At 39.7% G+C, this 18,678-nt stretch overlaps 1 protein-coding gene across 9 annotated transcripts in view; it reads right to left on the bottom strand.

Moving 5' to 3' along the window:
• RMDN2 (regulator of microtubule dynamics 2) overlaps positions 1 to 14,127 on the bottom strand; it is an 85,299-nt gene extending 71,172 nt beyond the window's left edge. For 8 of the 9 annotated variants that reach the window (XM_044925832.2, XM_025260880.3, XM_044925833.2 and 5 more), the window contains exons 1-2: positions 13,988 to 14,127; positions 6,997 to 7,464 (exon numbers count right to left, since the gene is read on the bottom strand). In XM_044925832.2, the coding sequence (XP_044781767.1) occupies positions 6,997 to 7,448 (452 nt within the window). In that variant the 5' untranslated portion in view covers positions 7,449 to 7,464; positions 13,988 to 14,127. Of the gene's footprint in view, positions 1 to 209; positions 1,776 to 6,996; positions 7,465 to 13,987 lie in introns of those variants that run through there. The other variant, XM_044925830.2, reaches the window with a different exon arrangement.
• Positions 14,128 to 18,678: the final 4,551 nt, after the last annotated feature.

Genomic DNA, 18,678 nt, shown 5'->3' with positions numbered 1-18,678 from the left:
TCTTATATGACTTTCCATTTGTTATTCTGATAAACATATTTATAAACCTTATTAATAGAATGGAAAAAAACTAAATATTCACTTCAAAAATAAAATTTTGGAGACATGTTTTAAAATAAAAATTTTATTAAAATTTTTTTAAAAATAAAAATTTTGGAAAAAATTTAAAAATTTTCACTTTAAAAAAGTCATAAAAATCTCTGATTTCAGAGTTTTCGGAATTCTCATATACATACACAAATGTGTATTAAAACTATTTAATTAAAATATCTGTTTCAATAGATTCTATTTCTGACAGTATGTTTTTATTTATGATTTGATCCTTGTGTAGTATAAAAACACTGTGTCTCAGTGGGATGTCTGGCATGAGACATAGGGCTAGCAAGGCTGATAAAAATAGGAATTTGTAAACTAATATGGATCTATAGGTTATATAGGAATACTATTTTAATGACTAGAGTAGAATAAAAGAAGATGTCAAACTCTCTAAGAATGTAATACATTTAGAAGACCTATTTATCAAAACTTGATATTATTTTCAGACCACAAAAGCATTTCAACAGTAACTCAGAAATTTGGGACTAGGGAATTGGTAAGCAGTAAATCTGTTAAAAGCCTGAAACAGATGAATAATCTTTGACTTCCATATTCCAATGTTAATAAACTATCTTTAAAAAATACAGAAATTAACATTAAATTTAGACTGTAATGTAGAAATCTTTTTCAGAAAGTGCAGTGATTTCTACAGCCTCTATACTATGCCTGCAGGGAGAGCTTCTGGTCTGAGCTGCCCTTCCAAGAGAGGGTAAAGTCTAAGGTGACCTTATTTTAGGAATTTCATGTGTGAAGATTTGTCTTCATCTTTAAACGAGAGAGCATTGTTTCCGTCTTGAAAGGGATCTGAGGTAACTTCATTTTGAGGTAGGGCAAAGCCACTAGCATTTTTACAAAATGAAGTAAATTGAACATTATGGAGAACAGGGAAAGTTACACTTCGAGAGGGATGCTGTAGAACCATAGCTGGAGAAGTGTTTCTACTGTGACTTTGAGAAGTGGGATAAACAGAATTGCTCCTTAACTGGTCTCTTTCTTGAATATCATTGTCAATTCCATGTTGTTCAGAGGAATAGGAAATAATACTTGGAAGAGTAAGCATGGTTGCTGTGCTTTGATACAAGGTAGCAACAGTGTCCCGACAGGCAGAGGAATTCGCTTTTGATTTAGATTTCATTAAATATGTAGTGTTATATTCAGGAGAATAAGAGTGTATATATTTTTCAGCACCAGTAATATTCGAGTTTTTGGAAATGATTTCAACTTCGTTTGGATTAAATATGCATGAACTACTGGCATCAAAAGTACTAGTATTCTCATAACAGGAAATTATACTTAGTTTTGGGGCAGAGAAAACACTTCTGGATCTAAAGCGAAAATGTTCTGAGGCCGACTTTAAATCACTGAAGCTTCTTTTTTCTTCAGAATCAAAGTTAGCTCTACTTTGTACAGTATGAAGGGACGTACTGCTTTTCTGAAATTTAGGAAATAAAGAATGTCTTCTTTCAAGGAAAGTTGCGTAAAAGGACATATTTGATGAAGGCGAGGAAATTTTACTTCCTTTACGTGAACTGCCTTTAAGCATCGGAGTAGGATGAGCTGCTTTAAAACCAAGAAATTTTGTTGGCTGAATAACAGAAGAGGCTCCACGATGCAGGACGTCTGAAGGAAGTTGATCTGCTGGACATTTTGGTTGGCAGTTCTGCTCCTCTTTGTAGCAACTGGAGTGAGAAAAGTGTAAAATGAGGAAAAAAGAACAGGGAGCACAGGTGGAAACCTGCCAAGTGTCCTGAAGAATAATAGCTACCTTATCAATATGGAAACAGGGAATAAGAAATTAAGACAGGTGAAGTTGATGGTTACCCAGATGTACCCCCCGGAGAAGGCAATGACACCCCACTCCAGTACTTTTGCCTGGAAAATCCTGTGGATGGAGGAGCCTGGTGGGCTGCAGTCCATGGGGTCGCTAGAGTCGGACACGACTGAGCGACTTCACTTTCACTTTTCACTTTCAGGCATTGGAGAAGGAAATGGCAACCCACTCCAGTGTTCTTGCCTGGAGAATCCCAGGGACGGGGAAGCCTGGTGGGCTGCCGTCTCTGGGGTCACACAGAGTTGGACACGACTGAAGCGACTTAGCAGCAGATGTACCCCCAAAGAATGCCTAAGTCTAAAAGATTATTTCTAACTACCTACACAGTACCTGCCTACTCTACTAAACCTTGGGAAGATAGACTGAAAGACTCAGGGTGGCAGGCAGAAAGAAAGGTCAGGGGAAAACATAATAAACGGCACCAAAACATAATAAAGGGCACCCTGTAGGTAAAGGGGGAACTTCCTGTTTTGAAAATAATTAAGTCATAATATCTGTTTGAGAGTACTGAACTAATAGTTTTGAAGGAGTTGATAAGTACAATAAACTTATACCCCACTGGCTAATGCTATTTTAAAATATTAATCACAGATAAAGCAGAAGCTCTCCGAAGAGAATATTTCAGATAAATATCCAGATATTCAGTTACTGTGGGAATCTAAAGGAAGCATTAAGGCTTGGTTTATGGATATTTCAATGTTCTTTAGCACATGAAACATATGGAGACGTGTTTTGTTTTCTTTTTAAAGGCTTACCTTAAGCATTTTCCCATATTGAATTTAATACAAAGCAAATCTTTCCCTTCCTTTCTAAGCCATCATCTTTAGCCATAAAAATGTCCTGTGTAGGTGGAACAGGTTAGATGCCGAATGCTTAAGCTGCATATAGAATTAACATGGCAATAACATAGAATATGATGATAGCAGATTCTAGAATCTAATGACATCAGTTTCAAATAAAATTGTTCTATGGCTCATCTTTCTGAAAAACTGCAATTCATGTGACTGTGGAATGTGTATTCTAACTTCAAAGCTAAATTTATCTTGGCAATAAAGCATGGCATCAGATTACACGGGCCACATGCACAGATTATGGAGATTTGCTGTTATATTGTAACCCACTTAAAGGCAAGAATAAAAAAATTATTAGAATACCGTCCTCTTCCTTTTCCACCTATGACATAAAACACTCCCTCAACAAGCTTCTCCATATCCTGTACACTGTAGTACCACATGTTGCTTTTGTTCACTTTCTAACAACTTTCTTTGGGAAACCCTTGAATAAATCCCTTTCAAAGCTCTCTAATTCTCACCATACCACTGTCAGTTTATAATCCAATTTTACCCAACATTCAAAGGAATTAATCTGTTCCTGTTTCATAGTTGCTGGCAAAAGACACACAATTCTTGCATAAGAGACAGAGGACTTTGTTACTCACAGCAAATTAAGCAATGTGATCACCCGCTTATTTATGTTGGTTCTCCTTGACCTCAGGACCCACAAGGGCAATGCGGAGAGCCCAGAGACTCTTAATATCAAGTGAACTGCCTTTCAAAGAAGGCACACCAAGCTCAGGGAATCCCCCACTTTTAGAGCAAGCAGTAACCAAATCTGTTCAATCTGCTGTTAGTCCAGAAGGGAAACACTGCCTCATTCTTCAGAGTTTCTCATTGCAAACCAGAGAATGGCCTGGAGAGAGAGGCCACACTGACCTTACACCCGTCACAAAAATGAACTCAAAATGGGCCACAAACTTAAATATAAAATGTAAAACTATGAAGCTCCTAGAAGATAACATGGGAGAAAACCTAGATAAATTTGGCAATGACTTTTTAAATACAATACCAAAGGCATGATCCATGAAAGAAATAACTGATAAGCTTCTGCGCTAAGAAAGATAATGTCAGGAGAATGAGAAGCTACAGACTAAGAGAAAGTATTTGCAAAATCCTTGCAAAGAATATTTCCCTTGAAAAGGGACTGTTATCCAAAATATACAATGACCTCTTAAAACTCAGCAATATAAAAATGAACAATCTCATTTAAAAAAATGGGCCAAAGACCTTAACAGATACCTCACCAAAGATGCACAAATGGTAAATAAGCATATGAAATGATGTTCCACATGGTGTGTCATTGCTGATGCTAAGTCACTTCAGTCGTGTCCAACTCTGTGTGACCCCATAGACGGCAACCCACCAGGCTCCGCCGTCTCTGGGATTCTTCAGGCAAGAACACTGGAGTCGGTTGCCATTTCCTTCTCCAATGCATGAAAGTGAAAACTGGAAGTGAAGTCGCTCAATAGTGTCCTACTCTTCACGACCCCATGGACTGCATGCAGCCTACCAGGCTCCTCCGTCCATGGGATTTTCCAGGCAAGAGTACTGGAGTGGGGTGCCATTGCCTTCTCCGTGGTGTGTCATTAGAGAAATATAAACTAAAACAACAATGTGATGTTACTACATACCTATTGGAATGGTCAAAATCCAGAACACTAACAACACCAAATGCTTGTGAGGATGTACAGCAGCAAGAATTCATTGCTTATGGGAATCCAAAATGGTAGAGCCACTTTGGAAGACAGCTGGAGGCTTTCTACATAACTAAATATATACTTACCATACAATCCAGCAATCATGCTCCTTGGTATTTCCCCAAATGAGATGAAAATTTATGTCTACTCAAAAACCTGTACATGAATGGTTATTGCAGCAGTTTTCATAATTACTAAAACTTGGACGCAACCAAGATGTCCTTCAGTAGGTGAATGGATAAATTGTGGTATATCCAGACAATGGAACATTATTCAGTGCTAAAAAGAAATGTGCTATTAATGCACTATGAAAAAGTATAGAGGAAACATAAATCCACATTACTAAGTAAAAGACGTCAAATTGACTACATACTATATGATTCCAACAACATGACATTCTAGAAAAGGCAAAACAGTAGAGAAAGTATAAAGATCAGAGGTTGCCAGGGATTTAAGGGGAGAGAGGGATAAACTGGCAGAGCACAGAGGATTTTTAGGGCAGTGTAAGATCAGCAAGAACAAATGGTTCTTCTAGAATACATGAGTTTGAAAACTAGATAATTCTATTAAGTGAGCCCATGTAGTCTCTTAAAGACTGTATGGCCCATGTAGTCTCTTAAAGCCCAAATGAAACAGACAAACAATGAATTTTATTATGGGGTATTACTTTAACCTAAACTGAAATAAAATCTAATTTTTGAAAGGGAGATTTCTAAAGCTTTATATAACACTGTGATACAAATAATACCTTTTATTTGGCCTGGGGTGGGGTGGGGTTTAATGACTGAACAAGACAGACAAAACTGAAGCTTCTAGAAAAACTATCTGTTCTTGCTGGTCTTGTATCTCGAACTTGACCTTGGCCTATCGTCAGGCTTTGCATTTGACAGCAGGGTCTCTGAAGATATCCTTGTTGGCAACAGTTTCGTCCAAGGGGATACCCATAGAGTACGTGGTGGGCCTGAGGTGATTATAATGATAAACTTTCACCAAAGACTTGCTCTGTGACCTCTTGGCGATTTTCTTCTTGGCCATGGCAGCTGTCGCTTTGCAGGGACAGTGACTAGTTCCAGCCACCAGAGCATGGCTGTGGGGTGTGTCGGAGACACCATCATCAGTGTTCTTCACGATGACCACTTTGTGTCCTTTGTAGTGACTGGCCAGGGCCAGGGCCAGCATCGCATTCCTGCAGCTACCACTCGGGACAACAGCAGAAAACTAAATAATTATTTTAAACCCATGGTTTGATAGAGCAATACAAGTATAAGATTGACAGCCTCGCATATTGCAAGTCCAGGGGGGTCACAAAGAGACGGACATGACTCAGGGATTGAACAACAAGCACTGATCTCAAAAGACTTGATCAGTCATTTACATTTCTTCATGTATGAAATCACCTTTAAATCCCTTCTCTTTGTTTCCTTTCTCTAGATCCCTCCTCCTTCTCCCAATTCTATATTCAGCAGATCACCTATTAATTTAAGTAACAGGTATTGATATCTACTCAGCTTTCCCAGAGGCTCAGCAATAAAGCATCTGCCTGTAATACAGGAGCCACAGAAGACGGAGGGTTTGATTCCTGGGTTGGGAAGATTCCCTGGAGAAGAGAATGGCAATCCATTCCAGTATTCTTGCCTGGAGAATCCAATGGACAGAGGAGCCTGATGGGCTGCAGTCCATAGGGTCACAGAGTCAGACATGACTGAAGTGACTTAGCATATACACACGGTGGTAGGCATAAGAACAGGTGTTAGGAATACGATGATGAAAACATCCTTGCCGATGAATTTCAGGCTATGTTACATTCACTAGTGCCTCTTTATTTACTTTCCTATTTTACTCCTTAGAAACACTAGTCAGGCACAATTCCTTTTTTTCATAAATCATGTGTTTTTCCCCCAAAGGATATTATTCATGCCTTGACTTTAGAATCCAATGAATTATCCCATGCAAGGATGAAACTGAGTCACTTGTACATTCTCAACTCTTTTTAGGTCTGTATTGCCCAATTCAGTACCCACTGGTGCCATGTGACTGTTTAATTTTAAATTAATTGAGATGAAAACTTTTCAGTTCCTCAGTTGCACAAGCTACACTCCAAGTGCTTAAGAGTTACACATGGCTTGTGGCTACCATACTGGGCAGACAGATTAGATCATGTCTATGATCACAGAAAGTTTTATTAGACCATTTATTGGACAGTTCTTAACTACATAAGGGGTCAGAGACTGGCCACATTTAAAAACAGGTTACACGTTTTGGCAAACGATCACGGTCTTCCTCATACTCATGTGACGCCACGTGCACTAGTAGGTTACTTATATTCTCTTTGTCAATGAGCTCTGAGCTAAAATACTGACCTCCATTGAATATGGTTTTAATTACAACATAAGCAAAAATAATCACTCCTTTTTATGCCTTGTTATTAAATAGTAAAAGCATATTTGACTGGGAATATATAATGAAAATACCTAAATAATGGCAATGCTGCAATGAAGAATCAATTTAACAAAGAAAACATCTTAAAGAAACTTACCCTCCCTCACTTTCCGCTTCCTCTGAACTATTACTTGTTGCTGAACTTTGAACTGTGGCAAGCCTTCTTTTTCTAGCTCTGTGCTGAGGACTTATCTTGTGAACAGTTACCTTCCCTCCAAGTTCACCTTGTATATACTCCTCCAGCTTTGGAATGGCTTCTTTAAGAACTCGGATTTCCTCTTTGAGTTCTTCCATATTTGTCAGTAATTCATTTAACTTCTCCAGTATTTGAAGCTGCCTTCCTTGAAAGATCACTGTTGTTCCTTGGCCACTAGGCATTTCATCTTGTAAAGTCATCAAATCAAGTGAATTACCCAGAGAAAGAAATTTAGGTAAAGCCATTGCTGTCCTTGGTTTACGAACCTTGTGATACCACAAAAGCAGCAAGCTGATTCCGGCAGCTCCCACCACAATGCCAAGTATCATTTCTCTATTTGTGGAATGAGGCATTTCTTAGGTTTTGTTTCTAAAATTAAAAAAAAAAAAAAGTAAATGAACATTATTTATGTCTTTGCCCAGGACGAAAATACTGGAGTTTTTTTCCCATCAACAAAAATCACGTCTGCATCATCACAAAAAATTTAATAACACTTGATAAATCACAAACTAAAATAAATTATGAGTAATGGCCTCTATATGGCAATTACTATCTGAGTTTCCCCAATGGCTCAGCAGTAAAGAATCCACTTATAATGCAGGAGATGTGGCAGAAACCATGGGTTCAATCCCTGGGTCGGAAAGATCCCCTGGAAAAGGAAATGGCAACTCACTCTAGTGTTCCTGCCTGGAAACTCCCATGGATAGAGAAGCCTGGCAGGCTACAGTCCATGGGGTCGCAAAGGAGTCGGACACGACTTAGTGACTAAACGACAGCAAAAAACCAAATTGCCTCTATAATGTATGTGGGTGAGTAGAAATACTACCTTTAAGGATATTACAGACAATGAATGTAAAGTATCAACTTTAATTCAGAATCTGTATTCTATACATCTGATCTGAAATTTACTCTTTATCATGTATTTTTAAAGGGTATGATAGAGGTAAAAGCATCATTATAAATTTCTGAAAAAAACTATTTCAGAATTCAAATTATGCCTAACTGTATCTGAACCTCTTATTTGTATAAAATTAACTTTGCGACGCTATGGACTGTAGCTAGTGTGCAAATGTCTGGGTTTTACTTTATCTTTCAGGAAAGCCCAAGAGAAAGCTTTTCCTTAGCATCTAGTTCACATTTCGTACTCCAATTTAGAGTGATTAATATTTTAAAATGGGCTTTGGGATATATAATATAGAGAAAGTTTTGGCTTGTTTGTACCCACCTCATCTTCTGCTTTATTCAATGCGGAAAGCAGAGACACTACCCTATGTGCAGGCTTCACCTCGTTTCTTCCGACCAGGAATTCTGCTTCTTACTCATAGTTCTACTTCTGTCTGAGGCCTTAATGCTTTCATTTTCTTTCAAATGTTCACTTACTTTTAAAGTAACAAAAAACTAATTTCTTTGACTCCTTCCTCCTTCTGAACTTTCACCATTTAGATCAAAGACCTAAGCTCTGGCCCATCTAATTCCACATAACCTCAGCTACTTTGACAAAATGCACCATAATCTTTCTTTACTTTATCCCCTCTTCACTAGTTTTATTGCTTATCACTGTTCTTAAAGTCAGAAGGCTAAAGGAAAACAATAGTATAAATCTTTCCGCCACATAAAGTTACAGCAAGAAGTTGTCATCTCTAAACCAGGAAGCAGGCCCTCACAAGATACTGAATCTGCCAGTGCCTTGATCTTGGATTTCTTAGACTATAAAATAATGAGAAATAAATTTTTGCTGTATATAAGCCACCCAATCTACAGGATTTTGTTATAGCAGTCTAAATGGCCTAAGACATCATCCAAAAAGCACGCAGATTAAAAGAAAAGACTAAATAAAAAAACCAAGTAGAGCCTCTAGGGTAGTATCAAGCAGTCTAAAACATATATAGTTAAAAGGAAGAAGGGGTACCAAAAAAAAAACTTAAAAGGAAAAATGGCCAAAAAAACTTCCAAGTTGGACAAAGCCTATAAACCCAAAGATCCAAGAAGATCAACATAATCCAAGAAAAATAAAATCAAACCAAGGCCAAACACTATTAAAATGCTGAAAGCTAGTAAGAAATCTTAAAAGTAGCCAGTGATGGGGGGGGGAAAAGACATTACTTACAGAGAAAGAAGATAAGATTACAGCAGACAGTGTCTCAGAGACGTCACCTTAGAAACTAATCAAGCAAGAAAACAACGGAGTGACACCTTGAAACGGCTGAAAGAAACTTTCAACTTGCATTTCTATACCCAGTAAAATATTTTTCAAAAATGAGGGTATTTTAAACAAAGAAGTATTTAAAATACTATTTTAAATATTATTTAAAATAATATTTATTTTAAATATTTAACTATTTTAATATTTTAAAGACTATTTTAAACAAAGAAAAGTTGAGAGAATCCATTACCAGCAGCCATTCACTACAAAACATGCTAATGGGGTTCATCAGGCAGAAGTAAAATGATAACCACAGAAATTTGGGTCTATACAAAGGATGAAGAGCGCCAGAGGTGGCAAACATATGGCAAAATATGAAAGTCATTTTTTTCTCATTTTAAGATTGATTCATTAAATACTTGCTTATTACAGCAAAAAATGACAGTAACATCATGAGGTTTTTATCAGATGTAGAAGTAAGAAAGTAGGATAACAACAGCACAAAGGATAAGGGAAAAAGAAAATCTGCTGTTGTTAGGGTGCTGGGTTATAAAGCAGTGTTATAGTAAGTTAAAAATCCCAGTTGTAAGCCCCAGGGCAACCACTCAAAAGACAAAAACAATAACACCAAAAAAAACGAACAAACTTCCATAAAAATATAAATAATCAGCCAAAAGTGGCAATAATAATGGGAAAACTGAAGCTATTTCAATTAGTCCAGAAGAAGTCAGGAAAAGAGGAAAAAAGAACAAATGGGTGACCAGAAAACTAGAAGAAAAGAAATGTCATGACTATACTGGAAAACAGCACCAAAAGATGGAGAAATAACATTTTTGTTTGTCAATGGTAAAGATCCAGCTTTTTTTAAAGGAAGATTAAATAAATGACAGTAAAAGAGAGATTAGAGAATCGCTGCAATTAATATCAGAAGGCAAGGAGGACGGATGGTCTCCAGTGCACAAGTACAGAGGCCGACCTCTGATGGAAACACAAACCATTCACTGGAGTAATGAAAGAGAAGACAGATTGTGTAAGCAGGTTCAGGAAGGCGGGTAGGTGTGATGGTGGGACCTTATGAAAGTTCTCTTTGATTGCTTCACTAGTCTAAGTGAAATGGGAACAAAATAAACCACTGAGGGGAAGAATGGGGGGAAGTAGTATTGTAAAGATGCAAATTCTGAATTCAGTTGTATACCTGAAATATGCTTTCCTATGGTTCACAGCCTATGATCTCACATACTGAAGCGAAGCATTACTGGGATTACCGGTGGTCCAGTGGGTTAGGACTGGGTGCTTCCACTGCAGTGGTCTGGGTTCAGTCCCTGGCTGGGTAACTAAGATACCACAAATCATAAAGTGTGGCCAAAAAGTGCTTTAATTAAAAAAAAAAAAAAGGCACTACGCTTATACTCTAAACAGTCAAATAAATATGTTTCAATGATGCCCTATGGAAGAGAAAGACTAAGACTCTATTACCAAGAAGTCTTCCTAAAAGAAACTTTATTATTTATTTATTTTTATTTTATTTGGCTATGCCGCACAGCACACAGAATCCTAGTTCCCTGACGAGGGATCAAACCTGTGCTCCCTGCAGTGAAACCACAGAGTCCTAACCACCGGACTGCCAAGGAAGTCCCAAGAATATCTCTCTTTAGATTCTTTCATAATATACTAGACTACAAGCGTTGAACACATGGATTACACTATTTGGATGTATTCCTGCATCACAGGTTTAAGTATAAAAGAACTAATGCTTTTTAAATAATAATTTTCCAGAAACTATCTTGCGTGTTGGTGAATATTATATCCAAGAGACTTAAGAATTCCTTCTCCTGAAGCCAAAGATTCCAGTAGCAAGCCTGTGTGCTTAACCTGGCCTACCTGAATTCAGGACATAGTTTGTGCTGTGCTTTGTTGCTCAGTCGTGTCAGACTCTTTGAGAACCCATGGACTGTAGCCTGTCAGGTTCCTCTGTCCATGGGATTCTCCAGGCAAGAATACTACAGTAAGCTGCTATGCCCTCCTCCAGGGGATCTTCCTAACCCAGGGGATCGAACCCAGGTCTCCTGCATTGCAGACCATCTGAGCCACCAGGGAAGCCCATCACTATTTTTTTAAGCAAAAAGTATTTTTGCCTAACCATTATAAATATGAACTCTAAGTCTAACCATCTGTCCACTCCCATCCTGTGTAGGAGTCATGCCAGCAGGAGATTCAGACCAGTTTGTAAGTTTACCTAAAGTTGGAGGTAATTATTATCAGCTGGTCAATTTTATTTCTACAAAAAAATATATCATAAACTAAATTATTTTCAAAGAGTACTACAAAAAGGCAACATATACAAGAAAGGTCACTATACATTCATGATTTAATATTTACAGCACATCTAATAATCACTGAGCGTCAAGCTTGACCATCTTGGCTCTTTTTTGTCAATACAAAGATTAATGCAGGATGTTCACATGCTGATCTTGAGGTCTATCAAAAGAACTCTTCCTATTGATTGCTTTCTTGGCTCATTCCTTCTGGGCCTTCTTTGAACTTTACATTAAAAAAACATAGCCTAGTTTGAATAATTTTTTAATTTAATAAGTAAATACATGAAGTCAAGATCTATCAAGGAAGATCTTATTCCTGATATGGTACCAGGTTTAAACAGGTGAGAAAGAGTTATCAAATTTTGTTTGACCCTTTCTTTAGAAATTATAACTTTCCTGGTGGTTCAGACGGTAAAGCGTCTGCCTACAATGCGGGAGACCTGGGTTCAATCCCTGGGTCGGGGAGATCTCCTGAAGAAGGACATGGCAACCCACTCCAGTATTCTTGCTGCCACCCCATACCAATCCCAAGTTATCTCTTTGAGGCAGGTCTTGCTATTATCTGTACTGGGCAGATAAGGAAACTGAGGCACATAGCTGTCAAGTCATTTATCCAGAGGTCACCCAACTAGGAATAAGAACTGTTACCCTTGATAACTCCTGATACTGTTGCATAATGAAGATTCAGAAAGCATCAACAAGGACATAAAGGAGAATGCTGAGTGGGTAGAGATGTTCAGAACTGAAATACAACTTCAGAACTTTAAAATCAACTGGGAAAAAAGCTAGAGTCAACGCAGCAGGTATTGGTTTCAAATAACCACAACTAAAGAATAATAGCTCAAACTATGTCTGAGTTTTATATCGGTATAAAATGAATGTTCTAAGTCAATTAATTTGAAAAAAGAGCTCATTAAAAAGAGTAACAGGAGAGTAACAGAACACTTGCCTGCCTGCAGTATAATTTCAAAGTTAATATTATATCATTTATATAATAACTTTGATATTTAATTATCACATTAGTAGTAGACACTTGCAGTTTATTATAAAAACAGTAATTTAAAACCATGTTGACTAGGGCATTTCCTAGTTGTCCAGTGGTTTAGAGTCAGCACTTTTGGTCCACTGGTGAGAACTCAGTGCTTTCACTGCTGGGGCCTCCAGCAATCCCTGGTCAGGGAACTAAGATCGCACAGTAGAAAGAAAGATAAAAAGAGAGAGAGAAAAAAAGAATAAATCTTGGTTTAAAATATAGATACACATATATAGAGAGAAATCAAACAATCAGATTAATCAGATGCTAAATATTATTCCTGCCACATGTTTCAATTTGTAAGGTGCTAATAATAATGTACAATAAGATATAATTTTATTACAAATTATTGGTATCTAAAATTAATAGGTAATACATAATTAAAAGATTATTTGCAGAGATGAGAATTAAGAATTCTGCTGAAATAGTAAATCATCAAAATGTTGACTTTACAGAAACTTCTACATTAAAATTCCTTTGTAGAACATGTCATAAAAAATTAACTTCAGAAAACATTTAATTTTCATGTTCTAGTTTCAATTAAAATTAATTTTCAGATATGGAAGGTATGCTTTATGAAGTTATTTACAATGCTTTCAAACAATATTTAGCATATACATTCACTTAGTTCATCAGCAGATTCTTAGCGGGTAAATACATAAAATAATGAACTCTGATAAACTCGGAAGATGGATGAAAACTTGTGCAAATCAGGTAAAAGTACACAGTACGGGTTACAAGTGACCATGAGCTTTAAGCATAAGGGAATTCTCTGAGACCTTGAATTAGCGATTAGATTCCCCACAGCGACCTGGATAACTCGATACTTTCTAAGTGAATTCTAATACTCCTATTTCATTCGGTTTTCACTTTTTCCCTCCTATTTAATAATTCTTTATTTCGGCCTCCCTGATGTTTGGCTTATCTGCAAATGTTTGTCGAACTAAAAATCTAGCCTTCATTTTCTGTAAAACAAGCAGAAAACCCGAGTTTGCCAAAACAAAACAAAAAACGTTTGCCGAAGGCTGAAAGGTAAGAAAGCCCCAGAGAGCTCAAGCGAGAGGAAGGTAAGTGTCTCCGGCGGAAACTGAGCTGGGTCTGCTGCCCGCTCCCCACGCACCCCAAGGCGGGGGCCCGCGCGGAAATACTGGCGACCTCTGGGGTCTAAGGCGGCGCTAGAGGAAGCCGCTGTAAACCCGCTCTGCGGCCCCCAAAATACACAGCACCGCGGGCCAGCGAGAGGATGCCCAGCAGCAACGCGGCGGCCGAGAGGACGCCTGCACGACCCGGAAGTGCGGTGGCCGCCGCCGGAAGTGCCGCCTGGGCCCTCGGCTCTCGGCCCTTGCTCGCGTCCCACCCCGGGTCGCAGAGATGCACACTGCCAACCGGCTCACGCACCTGTTTTCGCGGCGCTGGTCTCTCTGCCGTCAGAGACCTGGGATCTGCTGGCGGGGTGATCGGGAGCGAAGCGGCGGGCGGACAGTGGTCCGGGAGCTTCCGAGTCCCAAGGTCCAGCGCCGCGGCCGCGGCGTCCTGACCTAGCTACCGGAGGCGCCGGGGGAGGGGCCGGCTCCACTCGCCCCGCGGGCTCCCGCCTCTTCCCGCTGGCTGTCAACTCACCGGGGCGGGGGCCCAGCGCATCTTTTACAAAAGGAGACAAGTGCGCCCTACCTGGCGCCTCGACCCGCATCGGACTTTGCCGCCCGGTTGTCGCCTCCCCCAAAGCTCATCTCCCCGCCCTGACCACCGCGCCCTGGCTCAGGGCCACCCGCGGAAGTTCGGCGCGTTCTTGCTGCCTCCGGCGCGCTTTCGTCCATCACTGAGGCTCCCCAAACCCATCTCCTTGCCTTAGTATCATCCTTTTTCTCTACCGTTTTCTAGATAATAATCTTGAACCTTCCACATGACAGAGTCAAACGTGATGTCTTGCACGGATTACTGATCAAGTTATCCTAACTTTAACTCACTTTCTTTGTATTTTTTTTAATTGGGGGATAATTGTTTTGCAATACTGTGTTGATTTCTGCCATACATCACCATGAATCAGTCACAGGTATGCATATATCTTCTGGGTCCTGAACACCACCCCCACCCCCCATTTCCCTCCCCATCCTTCCTGTCTAGGTTGTCACAGAGCACTGGGTTGAGCTCCCTGTGTCACACAGAAAATTCTCTCTTGCTATCTATTTTACATATGGTAATTATATATTACCAGTTAATAATCTCAGTTCTTCCTACCTTCTCCTTTGTCCTTCCCCCAACCCCCACCATGGTCCTGAGTTGCCTTTAGGTAAAAACCTTTTTCTTCTCAGATGCTTAACAATAGAGATTTTATCCAGCCTCATCTTGTGTGGTTTGTGTCAATATAAGGAAAATCAAATTCTGTCAAATGAACTATTAAAAAAACTGCACACTCACTCTTTCTGTATTGTCCTTGCTTTGCGCTTTAAATTTAGGCTTGCAGGAAACTTGGTCATGAGTGGTAGATTTCCTACCAATGTGTTGAATGGAATTAAAAATGGATGCACTCCTATTTATCAAAACCCCCCCCCACAAAAACCACCAAAAAGCTGCTCTGTAGAGTCAGAAGACTAATTTCACAATCCATATGAAGCTATTTACTAATGGAGTTTCTAAAGGACCTTTAAGACTATAAAATGTTTTTTGAGCTTTCGGAAAGCTATATTCAAGAGTAAATAAGCTTAGCCAAGTCATTTTATTAAAACTAAGTTATATTTTGGAAGACAGCAAACCAGTGTGTGTGTGTGTGTGTGTATGCTGAGTCTCTTAAGTTGTGTCTGACTGTAACCCCAAGGACTGTAACCCGCTGGACTCTTTCCATGGGTTGTTCTAGGCATGAGTACTGGAGTGGGTTGCCATTTCCTCCTCCAGGGGATCTTCCTGCTGGGAGCAGGAGCTCCGCCCCTGGCAAAGGTCATGAGGAAGGAGGCTGGGCCTACGCAAAGGCGGGATCGAGCCTCAGGAGTCCCCCTGGAAATTCTCGAGCATCTACCCCCAAAACCAGAGTCTGCCTACTTTCTGCTTTGTGCTCTAACCTACATCCCATTACCTCTCTCTGAAAAAAGAGTTAACTTACAGCTCCAGTTAATAAAGTTCCTGGGTGTGATAGTGTTTCAACCTACAAACTCCTTTGGAAGTCCTCTAGCCTGCCTGAAGAGGTTTTTCCGGCCACATGTGATTGCTCAGAGCCTCCCAACTGTGAGAGGCACGAGATGTTCTAAACTGTCTAAATACAGATTCCTTTGAGCAGTTAAAAGATTGATTAGAAATTGTATTGGTGAAGGGTTTTTCACTTGTTGGGCCAATGTTTGCTGCTAAGTCTCCATATCCCTTACCTGCTGTGTCCCTGGCAGTGTATTGATTAATATGATTGGTGTAAGTAGTAGCTTTAATGTTTGTAACCTTGGACCCTTGAGTTAATTCTTTTTCTTGTTATAGCCCACCACACCTTTGCTCTGTAGGAATGCAACTTTATCTAATGCTTTTGAGGGTGGCGCCTGATTAATCACCTTTAGAGAAAAGTTTTTTGAAGAAAGGGTCTTAAAATGTTAACAGGCCTCCAGGCCAGAAGATGATGCAAATCACCTAAACTTTTGCATATGATAAGTTTGCAGGAAGAAAGCCTGGCTTACTGCATGACTCTACCCCTTCCCCCATTATACTCTATGCATAACTTAAGGTATAAAAACTACTTTGGAAAATAAAGTGTGGGCCTTGTTCACCGAAACTTGGTCTCTCCATGTCGTTCTTTCTCTCACCTTCTGGCTGAATTATTCAGCCTCTTTTCTCCAGTGAATTTCCTCACCGAGCTATCCTTTTTCTATTACTCTTTATATCCTTAATTAACATTTAATTAAGCAGTTGTTTCCTGATCCTCGCCGACGCCGTCCCTGCTTCAAATTCCCTGGATCCACCGGGGCTGGGATGGAACCAGCTTCTCCTCTTGAGTCTCCTGCATTGGCAAGTGGATTCTTTACCACTGAGCCACCTGGGAAGCCCCAAAGTCATTTTATTAAAGCAATAAATAAACATCAGACTAATACTTAGCATCTAAGATTTGAAACTGTGAAGCAGTCCCTTCTAAGAATCACTTTTGTTCACATCTTGTGGTTTGCAAGGATATTACAATATAATGCTAATGTTTGCTTTATGTAAACAGAATACAATATAATGTAAACCTGTCTAGCAGGTTTACATAGGTTTCTCTTTTAACATGATTTTTTTTCCTAAAGAAATTCAGCTGTCTCTTAGATAACACTTAAAAGGGTTGAAGCACCTTGAGATTTAAGCTTTTCCAGGAGTCCATTCAGTTGTTCACCACTGTTTCCCCAGCACACATCACAGAAGAGGTCTGCAGCAAAAATGTGGGATACGGGCTGAGAACAGTGCCTTACCAACCCCCTGCTCCAAAAGAAAGTGCTGACTTGTTCTTGACGTTCAGGGAGTAGGGTCAAATAGCCAGATTCTTTCATATGCCTGTGTGGCACCTGTTTCCCCTTGATTATGTTTTTTGAGCAGTAAAAATTATCTGAGATGTAGAAACTCACATAGTGGTAGCCATTGATCTTTGGCAAAATTAAAACTAAAACGTAAAACAAGAGGAGCTGTATTTGCCAGGCATTGTAGGAATGCTATGAAAGAGAAGGAATGACTCCACCTGCCTCTACTAGGAATGAAGTCTAAAAGAAATGTCTGAAGGGAAAAAGAAAATCACTAGGAATCTCAGTCGACTCAATGGGCATGAGTTTGAACAAACTCTAGGAGACAGTGAAGGACAGGGAAGCCTGGTGTGCTACAGTCTGTGGGGGTCACACAGAGTGGAACAGGACTGAGCAACTGAACAGCAACAACAAAGGAATCTCAGAGACGTTGTTTTTCATGAACTGAATGTTTATTTTCCTCCAAAATTCATTATATTTAATCCCTAATCCCCAATGTGGTGGTGTTTGGAGGTGAGGCCTTTGGGAAATAATTAGGTTATGAGACTGGACCTCTCTAGAATGTGATTAATGCCCTCATAAGGAGACATGGGGGCTGATTCTTATTCTACCATGTGAGGATACAACGAGAAGCCAGCTATGTGCAACCCAGAAGAGGACCTTCACGAGAAACCAATGTTTCTGGTGCTATGATCTCTGATATCCCACTTCCAGGATCATGAGAAATAAATCTTGGCTATTTAAGCCACCCAGTCTATGGTAATTTGTTACAGCAGCCCAAACTAAAGACATTTTGATTCATCACCACCAGCACGGTATTACAGTCAGCTAACACCTCTGCTGTACGGGCCTTCACAATTTGTCCCTGTCTACTTTTCCAGCTTTTCTCTACCATTTTCACCAGACATCAATTCTTCACTTCAGCTATAGGCAAACCACCTTATTTTCTTTCCATCAGTCACACATTTCCCCAGTCTCTGTGTCCTTTTTAGGCTGCTCTCTGTAATACCCTCCTCTTTGCCACCTGTCAAAAACCAGTTCATCCAATTTCATCTGCTTCCCTTGAGAAGCTACTTCACACATCCCCCTCCTCCCCCAAAGAAGTACTCCTCCATGCCCTGCCAAAACTCTGTGGAAGGGTAAGGAGTTCCCGTGAGCACAAACCCACTCCGGACTGACTTCTGAGCCCTGCTCCAGGCACACTGGATTATTGTTACCACTTGCTCAGTGACTGCTTAATCCTGGAGTCCCAACATATTCAAGGCAAAGATGTATTCATCTTTGTATCCCCAGCACCTGGCACAGTGCTCGTATTCTATATTGATAAATATTTGAAAAGCTTTCTTTGAAAGTATTATTTACTCTCAAGAGAAAAGCGTTAACGAAATTTGTAGTCCTTTGGCTGGTGGAAACACGAAACATGTCAAGGGTATGTGGTGCAGGGGGGAGTGTTTCATTTTTATTTCTTGGGTTTTACCTACATGGTTTTATTTCCAGGAAGAAATTGAATGACAAAGTTGGTGGATGAAGGAGCCATCCAGACATAACTGACGCTCCAAGTTCCCCAGCTTAGGTCTGTAAACTGGAGGGAGATCTAATAGCAACTACAGCCACAACAGAAAGGTTGAT

The sequence above is a fragment of the Bubalus bubalis genome, chromosome 12 (genome assembly GCF_019923935.1).
Source record: "Bubalus bubalis isolate 160015118507 breed Murrah chromosome 12, NDDB_SH_1, whole genome shotgun sequence".
Lineage (NCBI taxonomy): Eukaryota > Metazoa > Chordata > Mammalia > Artiodactyla > Bovidae > Bubalus > Bubalus bubalis.
Note: the sequence above shows the minus strand (reverse complement) of the source record. Positions and strands in the feature narration are given on the sequence as shown.